Here is a 15,209-nt window from a genome sequence, read left to right on the forward strand (position 1 = left end):
ATCAAGCACAGGTATACCTATTACTGGATTCTAACAATGAATTCTAACATAGCAGAAGTATAAAAAAATTCACTGATTTGGCTTCAGATTCTACATTGCACCTACCCCTTAGGAAACTACTACTTATCAAGTGTGGGTGTAGAATCAAAAAGAAAAAATGCAAAATTATCTGACAATGTTATTAAAATATTTCTTCCTTTTCCAACAGCATTTTCTGTTTGAAGCAGGATTTTCTTCATATACTCTAACCCAAACACTATACCATGATTGGCAGGTAGAAGCAGATGAGAATTAGCTATCTCCTATTAAGTCAGACATTAAAGGGACTTGCAAAGTGTAAAATAATGCCTCTTCTCATTATTTGCTTTAGAAAATAGTTTTTTTCCACTAAGAATGATGTTTACACATATATTTACATATAATGGAGTTTACCATTTTATTTTTTAAATTTCTAGTATTATATTGGTTTTAAATTTTTAATATGGTAAGTCTCCATAGACACATCCCACATAAACAAAAGTTACTTCGATTATTTTTAAGAATGTAAAAGAGCGCTGAGGCCAAAAAGTTTGAGAAACACTGCATTTTTACTATAAGCTTTCTTAAGGGCAGGAAATATTCCATTCTCATAATCTTGCTCGTATTTCTCAAGCTGTTACTGAACTACTCTAAAACCTTAGAGCTCAAGCCAGATCCCTGAGAAACAAACCAAGGGGGAAAAATACACCATGGAATTGCCCCAGTGACTGTTAATTAAACAAGTTGCATGCAGCTTGCTTGAATTTCCATAAACGCTTCATTAATGTTGAGTTTCATACTTCCAGAGAATGTCTACAGTCACTCTCAAAAAATGTGAATCAACAGCTAAGATGAAAACAGTGTCCTCAACATAATTGCTGAGATTCAGTCTATTAAATGTACTATTTTCCATATTTCGTGTTGGTAATATTAAGAAACTCTCCAGGACAAGAGAGAGACTAAAACGTCCACTATGATACCCCCATTTTTTCCACTTAAATGTGGTAAAATATACATAATATAAAATTTGCCATCATAACCTTTTTTTTTTTTTTTTTTTTGAGACGGAGTCTTGCTCTGTCGTGGAGGCTGGAGTGCAGTGGCGCGATATCGGCTCACTGCAAGCTCCGCCTCCTGGGTTCACGCCATTCTCCTGCCTCAGCCTCCCGAGTATCTGGGACTACAGGCGCCCGCCATCACACCTGACTAGTTTTTTGTATTTTTAGTAGAGATGGGGTTTCACCATGTTAGCCGGGATGGTCTCGATCTCCTGACTTCGTGATCCACCCGCCTCAGCCTCCCAAAGTGCTGGGATTACAGGCGTGAGCCACCGTGCCCGGCCATCGTAACCATTTTTAAAAGTAGAGTTCAGTGGCATTACATACTTTCAAACTGTTGTGACTCCAATATGTTTCACTTACTGTTCAAAAAATTTTTAACTTCTTCCATGAGTCCAAAACACACAGCAAAATTTATCTACAAGATTTTCTAACAACTCTAGATAGTATTTTAAAGAAAATAGTTGCTGGCCTGGCGCGGGGGCTCAAGCCTGTAATCCCAGCACTTTGGGAGGCCGAGGCAGGCAGATCACAAGATCAGGAGAACGAGACCATCCCGGCTAACACGGTGAAACCCCGTCTCTACTAAAAACACAAATAAAATTAGCCAGGCGCGGTGGCGGGCGCCTGTAGTCCCAGCTACTCGGGAGGCTGAGGCGGGAGAATGGCGTGAACTCAGGAGGCGGAGCTTGCAGTGAGCCGAGATCACGCCACTGCACTCCAGCCTGGGAGACAGTGTGAGACTCCGACTCAAAAAAAAAAAAAAAAAGTAGTTGCCAAAATATCCTTCTTTCTTCCATTCAGTTATGAGGCTCTTCAAAGATTACTTCCAATCAGACTTTTTATGTTTATAAAAACAATTAATTGAACAAAAGATCAGATAGTCCCAACATTCTAGTAACTGCAAATGTTCCAATACCATACTTGCAAAAAAGTTTTACTTTAAATGCCTAAGAGAAGGACTGGAGGGAATATGTCAAAATCACTAGTAGCTGCCTTGGGGTAGGAAAATGATGAACTACTTTTTAATGTACTTTACAAAATTTGTAAAATTAACTTTTATCATCAGAAAACCAACTTGAGAAAGCAATAAAAATCGCCAAATTACAAAATGACACAAAATACAGACTTTATTTCTCATTGCTACCAACTTTCCATTTGAGTAGCACAGACCAACTAATTTTAGGACAACCAGATTGGGTTAAATCTGGCACCATTACTTAAAAGCTAGTTATGTGACCTTGGACTCTGATGACAAAAGACTGGACTAATATACAAGGATTATTATTTATGTACTTAAGAATGTCAGAAGATCAGAAATCAGAAGTGTAAACTCAAAAAGTTTACTTGTTCAAATACTTACAGAGCACCTAAAACAAGCAATTCATTGAATTAAATAATGAAGTTCTCTTATTATATACCCCATATTTATCTGCTTTCATAAAATTAACATAGGATAACAGTTATATTTTTCTATTGTTAAGTTTGTGTATTTTGGGGGTGGGGAGAAGGAGCAGGCAGACAACGTTTGATAGCTTCTTCAAAGTTTCAAAAATTTATCCAAAAAGTTTTCTTTTTCCAAATAAGAATATTTTCCCGGCCAGGCGCAGTGGCTCAGGCCTGTAATCCCAGCACGTTGGGAGGCCGAGACGGGCGGATCATGAGGTCAGGAGATGGAGACCATCCTGGCTAACATGGTGAAACCCCGTGTCTACTAAAAGTACAAAAAAAATTAGCCGGGCGTGGTGACGGGCACCTGTAGTCCCAGCTACTCGGGAGGCTGAGGCAGGAGCTTGCAGTGAGCCGAGATCACGCCACTGTACCCCAGCCTGGGCAACAGAGCAAGACTCCGTCTCAAAAAAAAAAAAAAAGAACAAAGAAGAAAAACATAAGCTGGCACCTAAAGACATTAGAAAAAAATAGTTAAGATGTATTCATTAAGTGTAATTCTATGTAATTTCTTTCAAAAATACCAAATTTCCAGTCAACATGAGAATAGCCCAAGCATTTGGAAAAGGAGACCTGTACATCTTATTAACGGAACTGATGAGAATGTCAAAATGGTTTCTATGGTCGATAAATATTATCAGAATGAGGGCATGAGAACTTTTCAATGTCTTCTTATTATATATATAATATATATGTCAACTATATATAATTTGACATATACAATGTTATATATATGTAGACACAAAAAAGTGTGTATACACACACTTTAACAAGGCATCAAGAGGTTTAGTTTATTTTTACTTTCTTTTTATTTTATTTATTTATTTATTTTGAGACGGAGTCTCGCTGTTGCCCAGGCTGGAGTGCAGTGGCACGATCTCGGCTCACTGTAAGCTCCGCCTCCCGAGTTCACTCCATTCTCCCGCCTCAGCCTCCCCAGCAGCTGGGACTACAGGCGCCCGCCACCACATCCGGCTGATTTTTTTTTGTATTTTTGGTAGAGGCCAGGTTTCACCGTCCTAGCCAGGATGGTCTCGATCTCCCGACCTTGTGAGCCGCCCGCCTTGGCCTCCCAATGTGCTGGGATTACAGGTGTGAGCCACCGCGCCCGGCTGGTTTAGTTTATTTTTGAACTAATGACACAGAGGCTATAGCTTTAAGGTTTCTTGAGTCAATCAGTAAATTCAAAACAAATTTTGTTCAGTTTGGACTTGTAGTTCATGAAAATCATCTGCTAACTACCAAACACTTCTTCACTTTAAAAGAAAATCTATCACAGAAGAAAAAATATACAAGCCCAAACATCTGCCACCTACCAGCAGTTTAGTTTATACTGAAAACGCAAAAGAGATAGAGAAAAAATTTTACATCACGTTATTTTCCCTTTTCCAAAACCAAAATACATGAATAAATAAATAACTTGTCTAAATTGAATGGGGAGCTGACACACTCCAAAAAACAGCTTAAAAAAAAAAAAGTTTAAGCTCACACTGCTTTAATATAAGCTATAAAGATACCTGAACAAACTGGCAAAACAAGTTTCGAGAAAAGAACTCAGTAACTAGCTGTGGGGAAAGCAAACTTAAACATCTGATGAAGCCTTAAAAGAAAAACAATGGGCAGACAAAAACAAAACACCTAAAACTTTCTTCAATTACTTGAAATCAAAGTGATTTTTTTTTAATGAGCCCCAGAGTTATCCTGAGCTCCCAGACTTTAGTCGAAATCCCTAGGAAACCCACCCTACTCAATTTTTCTTACAGATATAATGCTTTTTATTCACCAATAAACTAAAAGTTCATTTCTGAATGTTTCTTTCTCGTGTATGTTTCATTTGTTTTACTAAGCCCCGTAAAAGGAGGTTTCACCTAACCCTCAGACTCCAACTCATCTTATCTTAACTAATCCTACTCAATTCTTACTATAAATATCTATTAATGATGCATGGTATTAGGTGCCTTAAGAGCAGGGTTAAACCAAAACTTAGCTATCAGAAGAATAAACATAAGCCAAAGTAGCTTCAAGGACAATGACATGGGGAAAAATAAAAATTTAAGAAGCACTGCCCCTTCAATTTTTATCTACTGCAATTTTTTTTTTTTTTTTTTTTTTTTTTTTGAGACAGAGTCTCACTCTGTCGCCCAGACTGGAGTGCAGTGGCGCGATCTCGGCTCACTGCAAGCTCCGCCTCCTGGGTTCAGGCCACTCTCCTGCCTCAGCTACTCCCACAAGTAACTGGGACTACAGGCGCTGCCACCACGCCCGGCTAATTTTTTTTTTGTATTTTTAGAAGAGACGGGGTTTCACCGTGTTAGCCAGGATGGTCTTGATCTCCTGACCTCATGATCCACCCGCCTCCGGCCTCCCAAAGTGCTGGGATTACAGGTGTGCGCCACCACGCCCAGCCATCTACTGCAATATTTTATAGTAAGCTACCCAAAGATTCTTTGTCTATGACACAAAAGGAGGTTGTTAAATATATTAAAGACTAAACTACTATATAGTGCTTTCCCCCTCATGTTATCACACAGCTCATGTTTATTCCTTTCCAAAACCAAACCTAACATTAAAATAAAATTTATTTTCTCAGAATTATTTACATTCCTTGATTACTTTTCTTCTGGATTCTAAGCTTGAGGGTTTTTTTTTTTTTTTAACATATTTATGCTCACAACTCGACCTTTGATGATATGCCTCCTATCCTCCCGATGTATTTCTCTGGCCTCTTAACTGTCAAAGAATCACTTCACGTCAAGAAAGAACACCTGGCCTGTAACCTATTCAATTCATTGGTGGGGTAGGGAATGCTTTACAGGTGACCGGACTACACTTACCAAAAAGACTAAATAGATTATCAGGAAGAGACTTTATCTATAAAATGCCCTTAGCACAATGTCTCCAGTTAAGGTTCCTGAGAAAATGTCTCATAGGTTATATAAACGGAGGTATAAATTTATGATGTTTCATAATTTAAATGCTACCACTGTAAAAGATGATCCTGCAGACCTTATTGAAAGACTTGATCTATTCTAGGCCAGAGCAGCATGTCCAACACAAGAAAAAGGGACAAGGGGGATTACCTTAACTATCTCAGACCTTTATTTTTATCCTTGACATTATTTAGTAATTAATTTCTGTAAAAATGAGCAATGAAAGAAACTGACGTCAAATACATACAAAATTCTTACAAGAAGAATTTGGAGAATAACTTCCCCATAGACGATTAATACCTTATAGAAAAAAAATGCCCACAAAACAGACAAAATTATAATCAATTATTTTAACACTAGCTAAAAGAGAATATGAGAATGATACGCAAGACATGAAAGTATAGCATACGCCTGAGTTAGAAATAAAAGGACAGAGTTCAGAAAATAATTCAAAATAAAAGAAAAAATAATTTCAAGAAGAAAAGACTAAACAAGAAAGAATACAAAATGGAAAAAAATGCCACAGATGATACCTTGTAACAGAGGTCAGCAAACTACAAGCCATACACCAAATCTGGCCCATCACCTATTCTCATAAATAAAATTTTACTGGAACACAATCACACTCATTCATTTACATATAGTCTCTGGATACTTTCACAGTATAAAAGCAAAACTGAGTAGCTGTGAGAGGGACCATATAGATACAAAGCCTAAAATATTTACTATCTGGCCATTTATAGAAAGTTTCCAACTCCTGCCTTAAGAAAAATAGAAGATGAAAGGAGATAAAAAAGTTAATAAAAAAAGAAGATTTTGTTTTTAAAAGGATTCAAAAGAAAGTGACAGTTATCAGGGGTTGGGGACAGACAGACAGTTATAGTTTAATGGGTACAAGAGCTTATTTAAGATGACAAAAAATGTTCTGGAAATGGACAATGGTGATGGCTGCATAACATGGCGAATGAACTTAATGCCACTAAATTGTACACTGAAAATGGTTAAAATGGTAAATTTTACATATATCTTACCACATTAAAGAAATGGAGCAAGTAACAAATTTAGAAGAGAGGCAAAGTTTCAATATACATAAAAAGAAAAGAATGAATAATAAAAAGTATAATTTGAGAACTTTTCTGAAATAAAATATCTGAAACTATGTAAAGAAAAGGCATACCACATAACTGACAAAATATATCTAGAGAAACGACCACCAAGACATACGTAGTAGAATATCTGGTCTTTAATGGAAGAGAAAAAAAAAATCCTTTGCCTATCTAGGAAAAAAAAAAAAAGGCTAAGAGAAACTCCCATTCTCATCAGACCTTCAACATTAACAGCTCTTAGCAGGTCCTTGAGAACCAAAAGTTCTCAAGTATGGAAGAAATGATGGCCAGATACAACATATAAAAGGTAAATAAAAACCCTATAGTTCTTAGATTGAATTGGAAGTATCAATATTAGTTAATGAGGTAGATTAAAACAGATTGTCAGAATGTCTTAAAAAGCAACACTCAGATATATACTGTCTATAATAGACACACTTTAAATACAAAGACAGACTGAAAGTAAATGAACAGAAAACTACCACGCACAGCATAAGAATACTGAAGTGGATATAGTCACATGTGATACAATGTAGCTAAAATCATAAAGATTTTCTCTTTTTTTTTTTTTTTTTTTTTTGAGACGGAGTCTCGCTCTGTGGCCCAGGCTGGAGTACACTGGAGCGATCTCCACTCACTGCAAGCTCCATCTCCCGGGTTCATGCCATTCTCCTGCCTCAGCCTCCCGAGCAGCTGGGACTACAGGCACCCGCCACCACGCCCAGCTAAATTATTTTTGTATTTTTAGCAGAGACGGGGTTTCACCATGTTAGCCAGGATGGTCTCCATCTCCTGACCTCCTAATCCGCCCCTCTCGGCCTCCCAGAGTATTGGGATTACAGGCATGAGCCACCGCGCGGCCAATCATAAAGATTTTCATAGGATACACATGAAAATTTCTATAACTTGGGGCCAGATAAAAGTTCTTATGCAGGTGATAAGTCAGAGAAAGCAATAACCATAAAATAAATAAATTTAAAACTTCTGTTCAAATGACTCTCATTAAGAAAATTAATCAGTAATCCATAGCCTGGGAGGAAATATTAGCATATTTATCCCACAAAGCACTAGTATGCATAACATATAAAGTACTCAAACTCAATAATAAAAGATAACCCAATAAAACTGAAGTGTGTCCAGTAAAAAAAAAAAAAAAAGGACAAAACTTCATAAAAGATATATAAGGCCAGGCGAGGTGGCTCACACCTGTCATCCTAGCACTTTGGGAGGCTGAGGTGGATGGATCACCTGAGGTAAGGAGTTCGTGACCAGCCTTGTCAACATGGTGAAACCCCGTATCTAATAAAAATACAAAAATTAGCTGGGTGTGGCGGTGGGTGCCTGTAATCTAAGCTACTCGGGAGGCTGAGGCAGGAGAATAGGTTGCAGTGAGCCGAGATCACACCGTTGTACGCCAGCCTGGGCAACAAGAGCAAAATCAAACAACAACCATCAAAAATTGTTGATGGGAATGTAAAATGGTACATATACTTTGGGAAAAAAAGGTGTTGGCGGTTTCCTATAAAACCGGACATTTACCTACCCTAAGACCAAGAGATTCTAATACTAGGTATTTGCCCAAGAGAAAGAAAATCCATGTCCACAAAAAGGATTTCATAAGAATGTTCATTGCAGCTTTATTCATAACAGCCAAAACTGAAATCAGCTTAAGGGTCTATCAACTGAGGAAGGGATACACAAACTGCAGAATATTCATATAATGAAATCTACTCAGCACTAAAAAGGAACTACTGATACATGTTACAAAATCAAAAACATTAGGCTGAGCAAAGTAAGTCTTACAGAAGGAGTAAATATCGTACGAACTGCATTTATATGAAATTCTAAAACAGGCAACTCTTATTCTAGAGTGGAAAAAACGTCAGAACGGTGGCTGCCTGAGGGAAAAGGGATAGTGACAGGATTGAGATAAGGGGTATGAGGGAACTTTCTGAAGTTTCTATAAGTAAAGTCATAATTTGAGTTACACAGGTATCTGCATTTGTCAAAACTCAGTGAATGTACACTTAAGATTTGCAGATTTCACACTAAAAGATAAATCTTTACACAAATAGTGAACTTAGATAATGATATGCATATTAGCATATTTGGAGAAGCTGCACAGATGCCTACCATTTACACTGATATGCTTTAATAAAAAGATGATTGATGGATAAAAGAACATATATGTAGGAATACACACGTAATAGAAATTATACAGTATTATAATTTATGTAAGCATTTCTCTATTGTTGAACAGTTGGCTTGTTACCAATTTTTTTGCTATTAGCAATAAATTTACATATCATCTTACAAATAGCTAATTTGTTCTTTAAATCATTTGCTTCCAAAGAGTAGTACATTGAGGTAAAAGAGATAGACACACTTTGCACATCTTTCTAACTAAAAGTTCTCTCTAAACTTTTTTTTTTTAAAGAGGTACCTTAAGAAAAGTGTAAGGTTTTAAGAAAACACTAAGTAAAATATAATCCAGTTTATAATCAACAATTTTAAGTCTGGGAAGATATTTATGAAACTAGGTCCCTTTCTTCTATTACCAAATTAGACCCTTCTTAAATCTTGAGACAGGGCATTTGCTTACAAGTAATATTAAGGATCTCGCCAGGCAACGAAAAGTGTAAGATAATTCCCACTCTAAGACTGAAGCATTCTGACTCATTTTATTACCCACTGATAGGCAACAATTTAGAGTATATGGTGACTTTTAACAGGAACAACATTTGTACAAAGGCGAGGAAAAAAAAAAAAAAAGACAAGCATGCCCATGCTGAAAAATCCAGAGAAGAGTCAGGAATGAGTTGAAAAATCTCTGTATTGTTAAATATGTATGGTAGTGGATACCATTAAAAAAAAAAAAACTGGTTTTGATTTTAAAATACCTCACATTACCTATCATAATCCAAGTAGTATATGTTAACAGGAAGCCCATTTCGAGATTTCTTCGATTTCATGTAAATACTATAAAATCTCAGAATTTAATGTTTTACTAAAGCCTTCAGAAAAAAAAAGAAAAAATACCTCATTTGAACTTTTCTATAAAAAGAGAACTCATCAGAATATATGGGTCCTTTAACAAAAACGTCACTACTAGATACCAAACTAAGGAGGTATCACTCTCAGTTGGTACTATTTATAAAACTCTTCTGACTGCTATACTTCAAATAATAGAAAATCAGGGTCAAGGACCATATCTGTGGAAGAAAAAGTCTCATATAAATTCTAGTCAACAATAAAAGAATGGATCATCTTTACAAAGCCATCTTAAGAAGACAACAAAACTAGTATTTTGAGAACCTGTATCAACAATGGAAACAAGATTTTGTCTTAATTGCAGATAAGATGATTCCATTACTAACACAGTCTCTAAACCATATTCTAAACAAATTATCACAATTCAAGATAAGCTAGAAAGGGTTCCTAATTTTCCTGCTGGAAAAAATATGGTTATTCTTAACATAATATAGATAAAGTGATAAGGATTTAAACATGGTTTCATACCACATCTGAGATCTTTAAAAATGATTTCCAAATGCCACATGTTCTCACTTAAATAAGGGGGAGCTAAACCTTGAGTACACATGGACACAGACAAGGGAATAATACACACTGGGGCTTACTTGAGGGTGGAAGGTAGAGGCTGGGGGGAGGCCGAAAATCAAAACACTACCTATCTGGTACTATGCTCATTGCCTAGGTGATGAAATAATCTGTACACCAAAGCCCCCAAGACTTGCAATTTAACCATGTAACAAACCTGCACATATAACCCCTGAACCTAAAAGCTGGAAAGAAAACAAAATTGTTTCATTTCATTCCACAGAACTGTAAACTCATTTTTAAATAGAAATAAAAGTATTAGTTAACATCATCCCTTCCAACCTTTGCTTGGCTAGCTTGGGCTCACCCTTTTAACTCCTGCTTTAAAAAAAATCTACCTAGAAGGACTTCCTTAACTGCTCTAAAACAAGGATAAGAGCTCCTATTACATACTGGGACAGACAGTATAATGTACATTTCCTGTCACGCCAGATTAGACACTAGATACTTTGCAGGTTTTTGTTGTTGTTGTTTATGCTTCCCCACTAGACTGTAAGCTCCTTAAGGCTTACAGAATGCTTGCCATTACACAATTGTGTCAGTATTTAACATCCAATCATCTAAGTACACTAAAATATTTCTGAAACAAATAAACTGTAATTTTTAAATTTTTTCATTCAAGGGATTGTACCAATTTCTCATTTTTAAAACAGCTATTCCATGACAATTCAATTACTATCATAATAACCAGTCACTGATAATTCTTTTCATTTCTCAGCCTATACATGATAAAGAAGACTAAAGTTTAATAAAACTTTAATGTTATGCATTCAATCACGGAAGTGTTGCAAACTGACTACAGGATATTATGTTTTCCTATCACTGAGAATTTTATTATTGTGTTTTCCACAACTGAGCTAAAAATTTTCTTAAAAAGCCAATTCAAGGTTAGGTTCTCATAACTACAACATAATTACGGTACTGTTTTATTGTTTATCTTCTAGCTAATCTGGATGTACGTAAAACTCTGAAACAGAATAACAAGTAACTATTGTAGCAAATAGAAGACATGTGATTTGAAAAACAAGCACTATTTTGTGTGACTTATCCTAAATACATTAATACACATAAGCATAACTATCATTTGTTGGTGATTACTCATAAAGTGGGATGGTGAGAAATAACCTGATTGGTGGAACAATTTGTTAAAATAGTCAAACTTGGAATAAAGTATGCAAAAGTAGACACCTCTGTTGATTTATAAAATCAGACTTAGGCCTTTCATTTAGCCTAAAGAAAAAGAAATGCTATTTCATCTAAAACAAGCAAGACCCTTGAGCAAACAAATAGACAAAAGTCTGTTTATGATTCAATCCACTGCATTCCTAGTAAGTAGTGTCTGTATATTAAGAATGAATCCAGTGACCTAATAATGATTTCTTTAAGTGTTTCTCATACCACAGGTCATGACCCATTAATGGATCACAAGCAGCATTCGCTAAAAATGAAATCGAGTAAGATATAAACTATCAGAGGACAACACATGTATTAAGGGGAAGTATTGTTTCCAGAAGCTTTTGATTCAGTTGCATATGTGACCATGTAAAATGTATTTCTAAGTATGGGCTACAATAAAAAACATGTGAAAGCTACTGTCTTGCATATAAGCCCCTCCCCATTACTATTTCTCCCAAAAATCGGAAACTCTACACTTCAATTACTCACAAAAATGAAAAGTGACCTTAATCCAGGGTTCTGACAGTTTAAGTTTGATCTCACAAGCTCTAAAGTCAAACTACCTGAATTCAAACTCAATTTCTACTATTTCCTGAGTGAATCTGGACTTACTTAAATGATCTATATATGCTTCACTTTTGTCATCTGTAAAATGGTTAATCATATCTCCCAAGTGTGGTAAAAATAAATAATACTACAGTGGGTCAACACGTTTTACTATTAACAGAACAAACTGAAGAAGTGACACACATATATATTAGAAATATAAGAGAAACTTAACAGAAGTTATCTTTGGTGTGTTATCTTTGATGTTTGTGAGCGTGTGATGCCTTTCATTTTGTATTTTTCTGCCCTATTTGGGAGAATATATGTATTTCTAATATAATGTTTCTAATGTATATAACATTATTACCTATATGTTTAAAATATCAACAGTAAGTATCCAGGCAGTGAGATTATAGTCCTTTGTTTTTCTTTTACAGTTTTCTTTATTTTATAAACATATTATTAGGTGTCTTTGAGAGAAAATCATCAACCATTTGCCAAAAAAAAAAAGACAAGTGTGAGGTCCAGAGCTTAAGAAATTCACACTTTTTGAGGGAGAACTTTGTGCCAGATACTTCTCACCAAATGCTCGCACAACATCATTTTATGATTTTTGCCCATGAGAAAACTGAGGCAACTGACACAAGGTAAACGGTCTGCTATACAACAAATAATAGTGGCCACAATTTCAAAGCCTGTATTTCTTCTATCATCATATAATGCATCCAAATATTGTTCTCCAGTTGTTTCACACTGGCATATTTTGGTCTCCCCATCTAGACTGTAAACTTCTTTAAAAGAAGGGAAACTTTCATAAACTTCATTTCTGTCTTTCATTGGGTTACTAAGGCTACAACAGATGCTCAAACATTTGCTGGGTTGTATTAAACCTCTTTTGGTCTGGACTGTCCTCAAGGGACATACCTTTGTAAAAACAAAATAGCACACAAACGACAAAACTACTCTAAAGCTGTCCAAATCTAACTTTATTCCTGCACACCGAAAACTAAACTGTGCAATCACTGAACAATTTCTTGGATTCATTTATCCCCCCACCCCAACCACGCCCCCATCACCCAGACACCATCAAAAGAAAGGCACCTCTAGTCTTCTGGTGAGGTGTTGAAGAACCATGACCACGCCCCCACTTTGTCCCATCACAATAACCTGTTTTCTTGTCCTAACTGGACCCTGCACCCAAACCCAAAACCCTTAATAAACAATTCAAAAGTCTCTGACCTGCAGCGAAGTGCAGGGGAGAAGACTTCCGGCCGGCCATGTCCTTTGCATTTACGTTTGCCGCGTCCACCAGCCTCTTTACCCGGGACACGTCCCCATTGCGACAGGCCTCCAGTAGCTCCCGTAGGGCCCCGCTCACTGCTGGGACCCCTGTCCCAGGTCCTGCTGCCCCAGGCCCCAATGGTGCTGTGCTGCTAACTCCGGCCGCCTCGGGGCTCTCCGCCAAGCTCGATCCAGGGGAGGATGGAGAGGAAGATGAGGAAGAAGTCGGGGAAGAAGAGGACGACGGTGAATTGTTACTGCCACTGCCGGCTGGGTTGGGAGCGACCCCAACGGCAGATGAAGTAGAAACCGCTGGGACCACGGGAGCGGCGGCGACGGTACAGATTGTGCTGGTGGTATTGCAACAGCTGGTACCGTCAACCGGGTCCGGGGATCGGGGCCTGTCGGGCGGATCCCGACTGCCATCCCCCTCCGGCAGCGCTAGGCCGTGCCGCGGGGAGGCGAAGGGGGCCAGGCCGCTGGCCGTGGGAGAGGCTGGGGTGGTCCCCGGGGCCAGGCCAGGGCTGAGTGGGGGAGGAGGTGGCGGCGGCGGCGCTGAAGCCCCTGGGGCGGGCTGGAGCTGTTGTTGATGATGGTGGTGATGATGCTGAGAGCGACGCGACGCCGCCATCTTCGGACTCCCCTAGCACTGTCACTGCGGCAACGGCCCCCACCGCCCGCCCTCACTTCCGACCGTTGGACCAATCAGCATCCAGCGCACAGGAAATGATGCTAGCAGGGTAGGAGGGGCCAAAGAGAAAGAGGGAAGTATTGGGAGCTTAGGGAACAGCCAAAGGAACGGGGCGGGGCTTTGTCACTGAGAGGCGGGGTTTGTGACGTGGTGGCGGGCCGGCTGGAGAGATTTGAATGCTGGAACCAGCTCCTGCCTAGATGAGAAACATTTCTTGCATTTCTCACTTTCAGGCGGCTTGCCCTGCTCCGCTCTGTTTCCCTCAGTCTCCCTTTGCTTGCTCCAGAGCCAGCTGTTGAGATGCAGCTCAGAGCAAGCAGAGAATGTGTCGATTATCATCTATTAAGCGTCCTCGTCTGAAAAATGGAACTAATAGTACCAACCTCACAGAATTATTAGCGGGATTAAAAGAGCTAACATAGACAAAGAGCTCTGCCAGTAAAACACAACTATAATTAGCCCATTGGTAATTTTTAAAATTATAGTATTTCTTTTCCAGGTGTGCCCTTGAGCTCTTGTCCCTTCCCTATAATTTTTCTCACCCTATGTGCTTTAATTCCTCGTTTTTAAATGCTGGTTTAGATTGCTAGGATTGGCATTCCAGCTCTGCCATTTGTTGTGTATATATGAGCTATTTCATCACTCTGCCTGTTTTTCTCTGTAAAATTGAAATAATGGTGCAATAAGTGTGAATTATTAAAATAATGATTTTTTTCCTATTCTGCTTATCTCTGAAATTTTATTTTTCACCCTACGTTTAACTAATTATGAATATATTCCTTTCTTTTGAATTCCAGTTTAGCTTAGCCTCTCCCACATCCCAAACGGATAAAAACCTGATTGCTAGGCTGGTCACGGTGGCTCATGCCTGTAATCCTAGCACTTTGGGAGGCCGAGACCCGCGGATCACTTGAGCCCAGGAGTTCGAAACCAGCCTGGCCATCATGGTGAAACTCTATCTCTACAAAAAAATACACAAATTCGCTGGGCAAAGTGGCACACGCCTGTAGTCCCAGCTACTCAGGAGTCTGTGTTGGGAGGATCACTTGGGCCCGGGAGGCAGAGGTTGCAGTGAGCTGAGGTCACACCACTGCACTCCAGCCTGGGTTACAGATTGCTGTCCATTACTCACCATCAGGTCCTATTTTTCAGCAACTGCTTTTTCTGTCTTTCCCCTACCTATGTATACTTTTTTTTTTCTGCCATCAAAAGATGTATCCGTGAATGAGATAATCCCATTGAAGACTCCATACCTACTGTTCAATAGTAAAGCAGGCATTATAGAAGTATACACAAATAGCATTATTCCAATAGAGTGAACACAGATGGAAATTCT

At 38.3% G+C, this 15,209-nt stretch overlaps 1 protein-coding gene across 3 annotated transcripts in view; it reads right to left on the reverse strand.

Annotated features, from left to right (window-relative positions):
• TNKS (tankyrase) overlaps positions 1–14,583 on the reverse strand; it is a 227,012-nt gene extending 212,429 nt beyond the window's left edge. For 2 of the 3 annotated variants that reach the window (XR_002523692.2, XM_031669351.1), the window contains exon 1: positions 13,141–14,583. Coding sequence is in view for 2 of the 3 variants with exons in the window: in XM_031669351.1 (XP_031525211.1) it covers positions 13,141–13,813 (673 nt within the window). In the remaining variant the exon portion in view is untranslated. The remainder of the gene's footprint in view (positions 1–13,140) is intronic. The other variant, XM_003902438.5, reaches the window with a different exon arrangement.
• Positions 14,584–15,209: the final 626 nt, after the last annotated feature.

This window comes from Papio anubis, chromosome 8 (genome assembly GCF_008728515.1).
Source record: "Papio anubis isolate 15944 chromosome 8, Panubis1.0, whole genome shotgun sequence".
In the NCBI taxonomy this organism is placed as follows: Eukaryota; Metazoa; Chordata; class Mammalia; order Primates; family Cercopithecidae; genus Papio; species Papio anubis.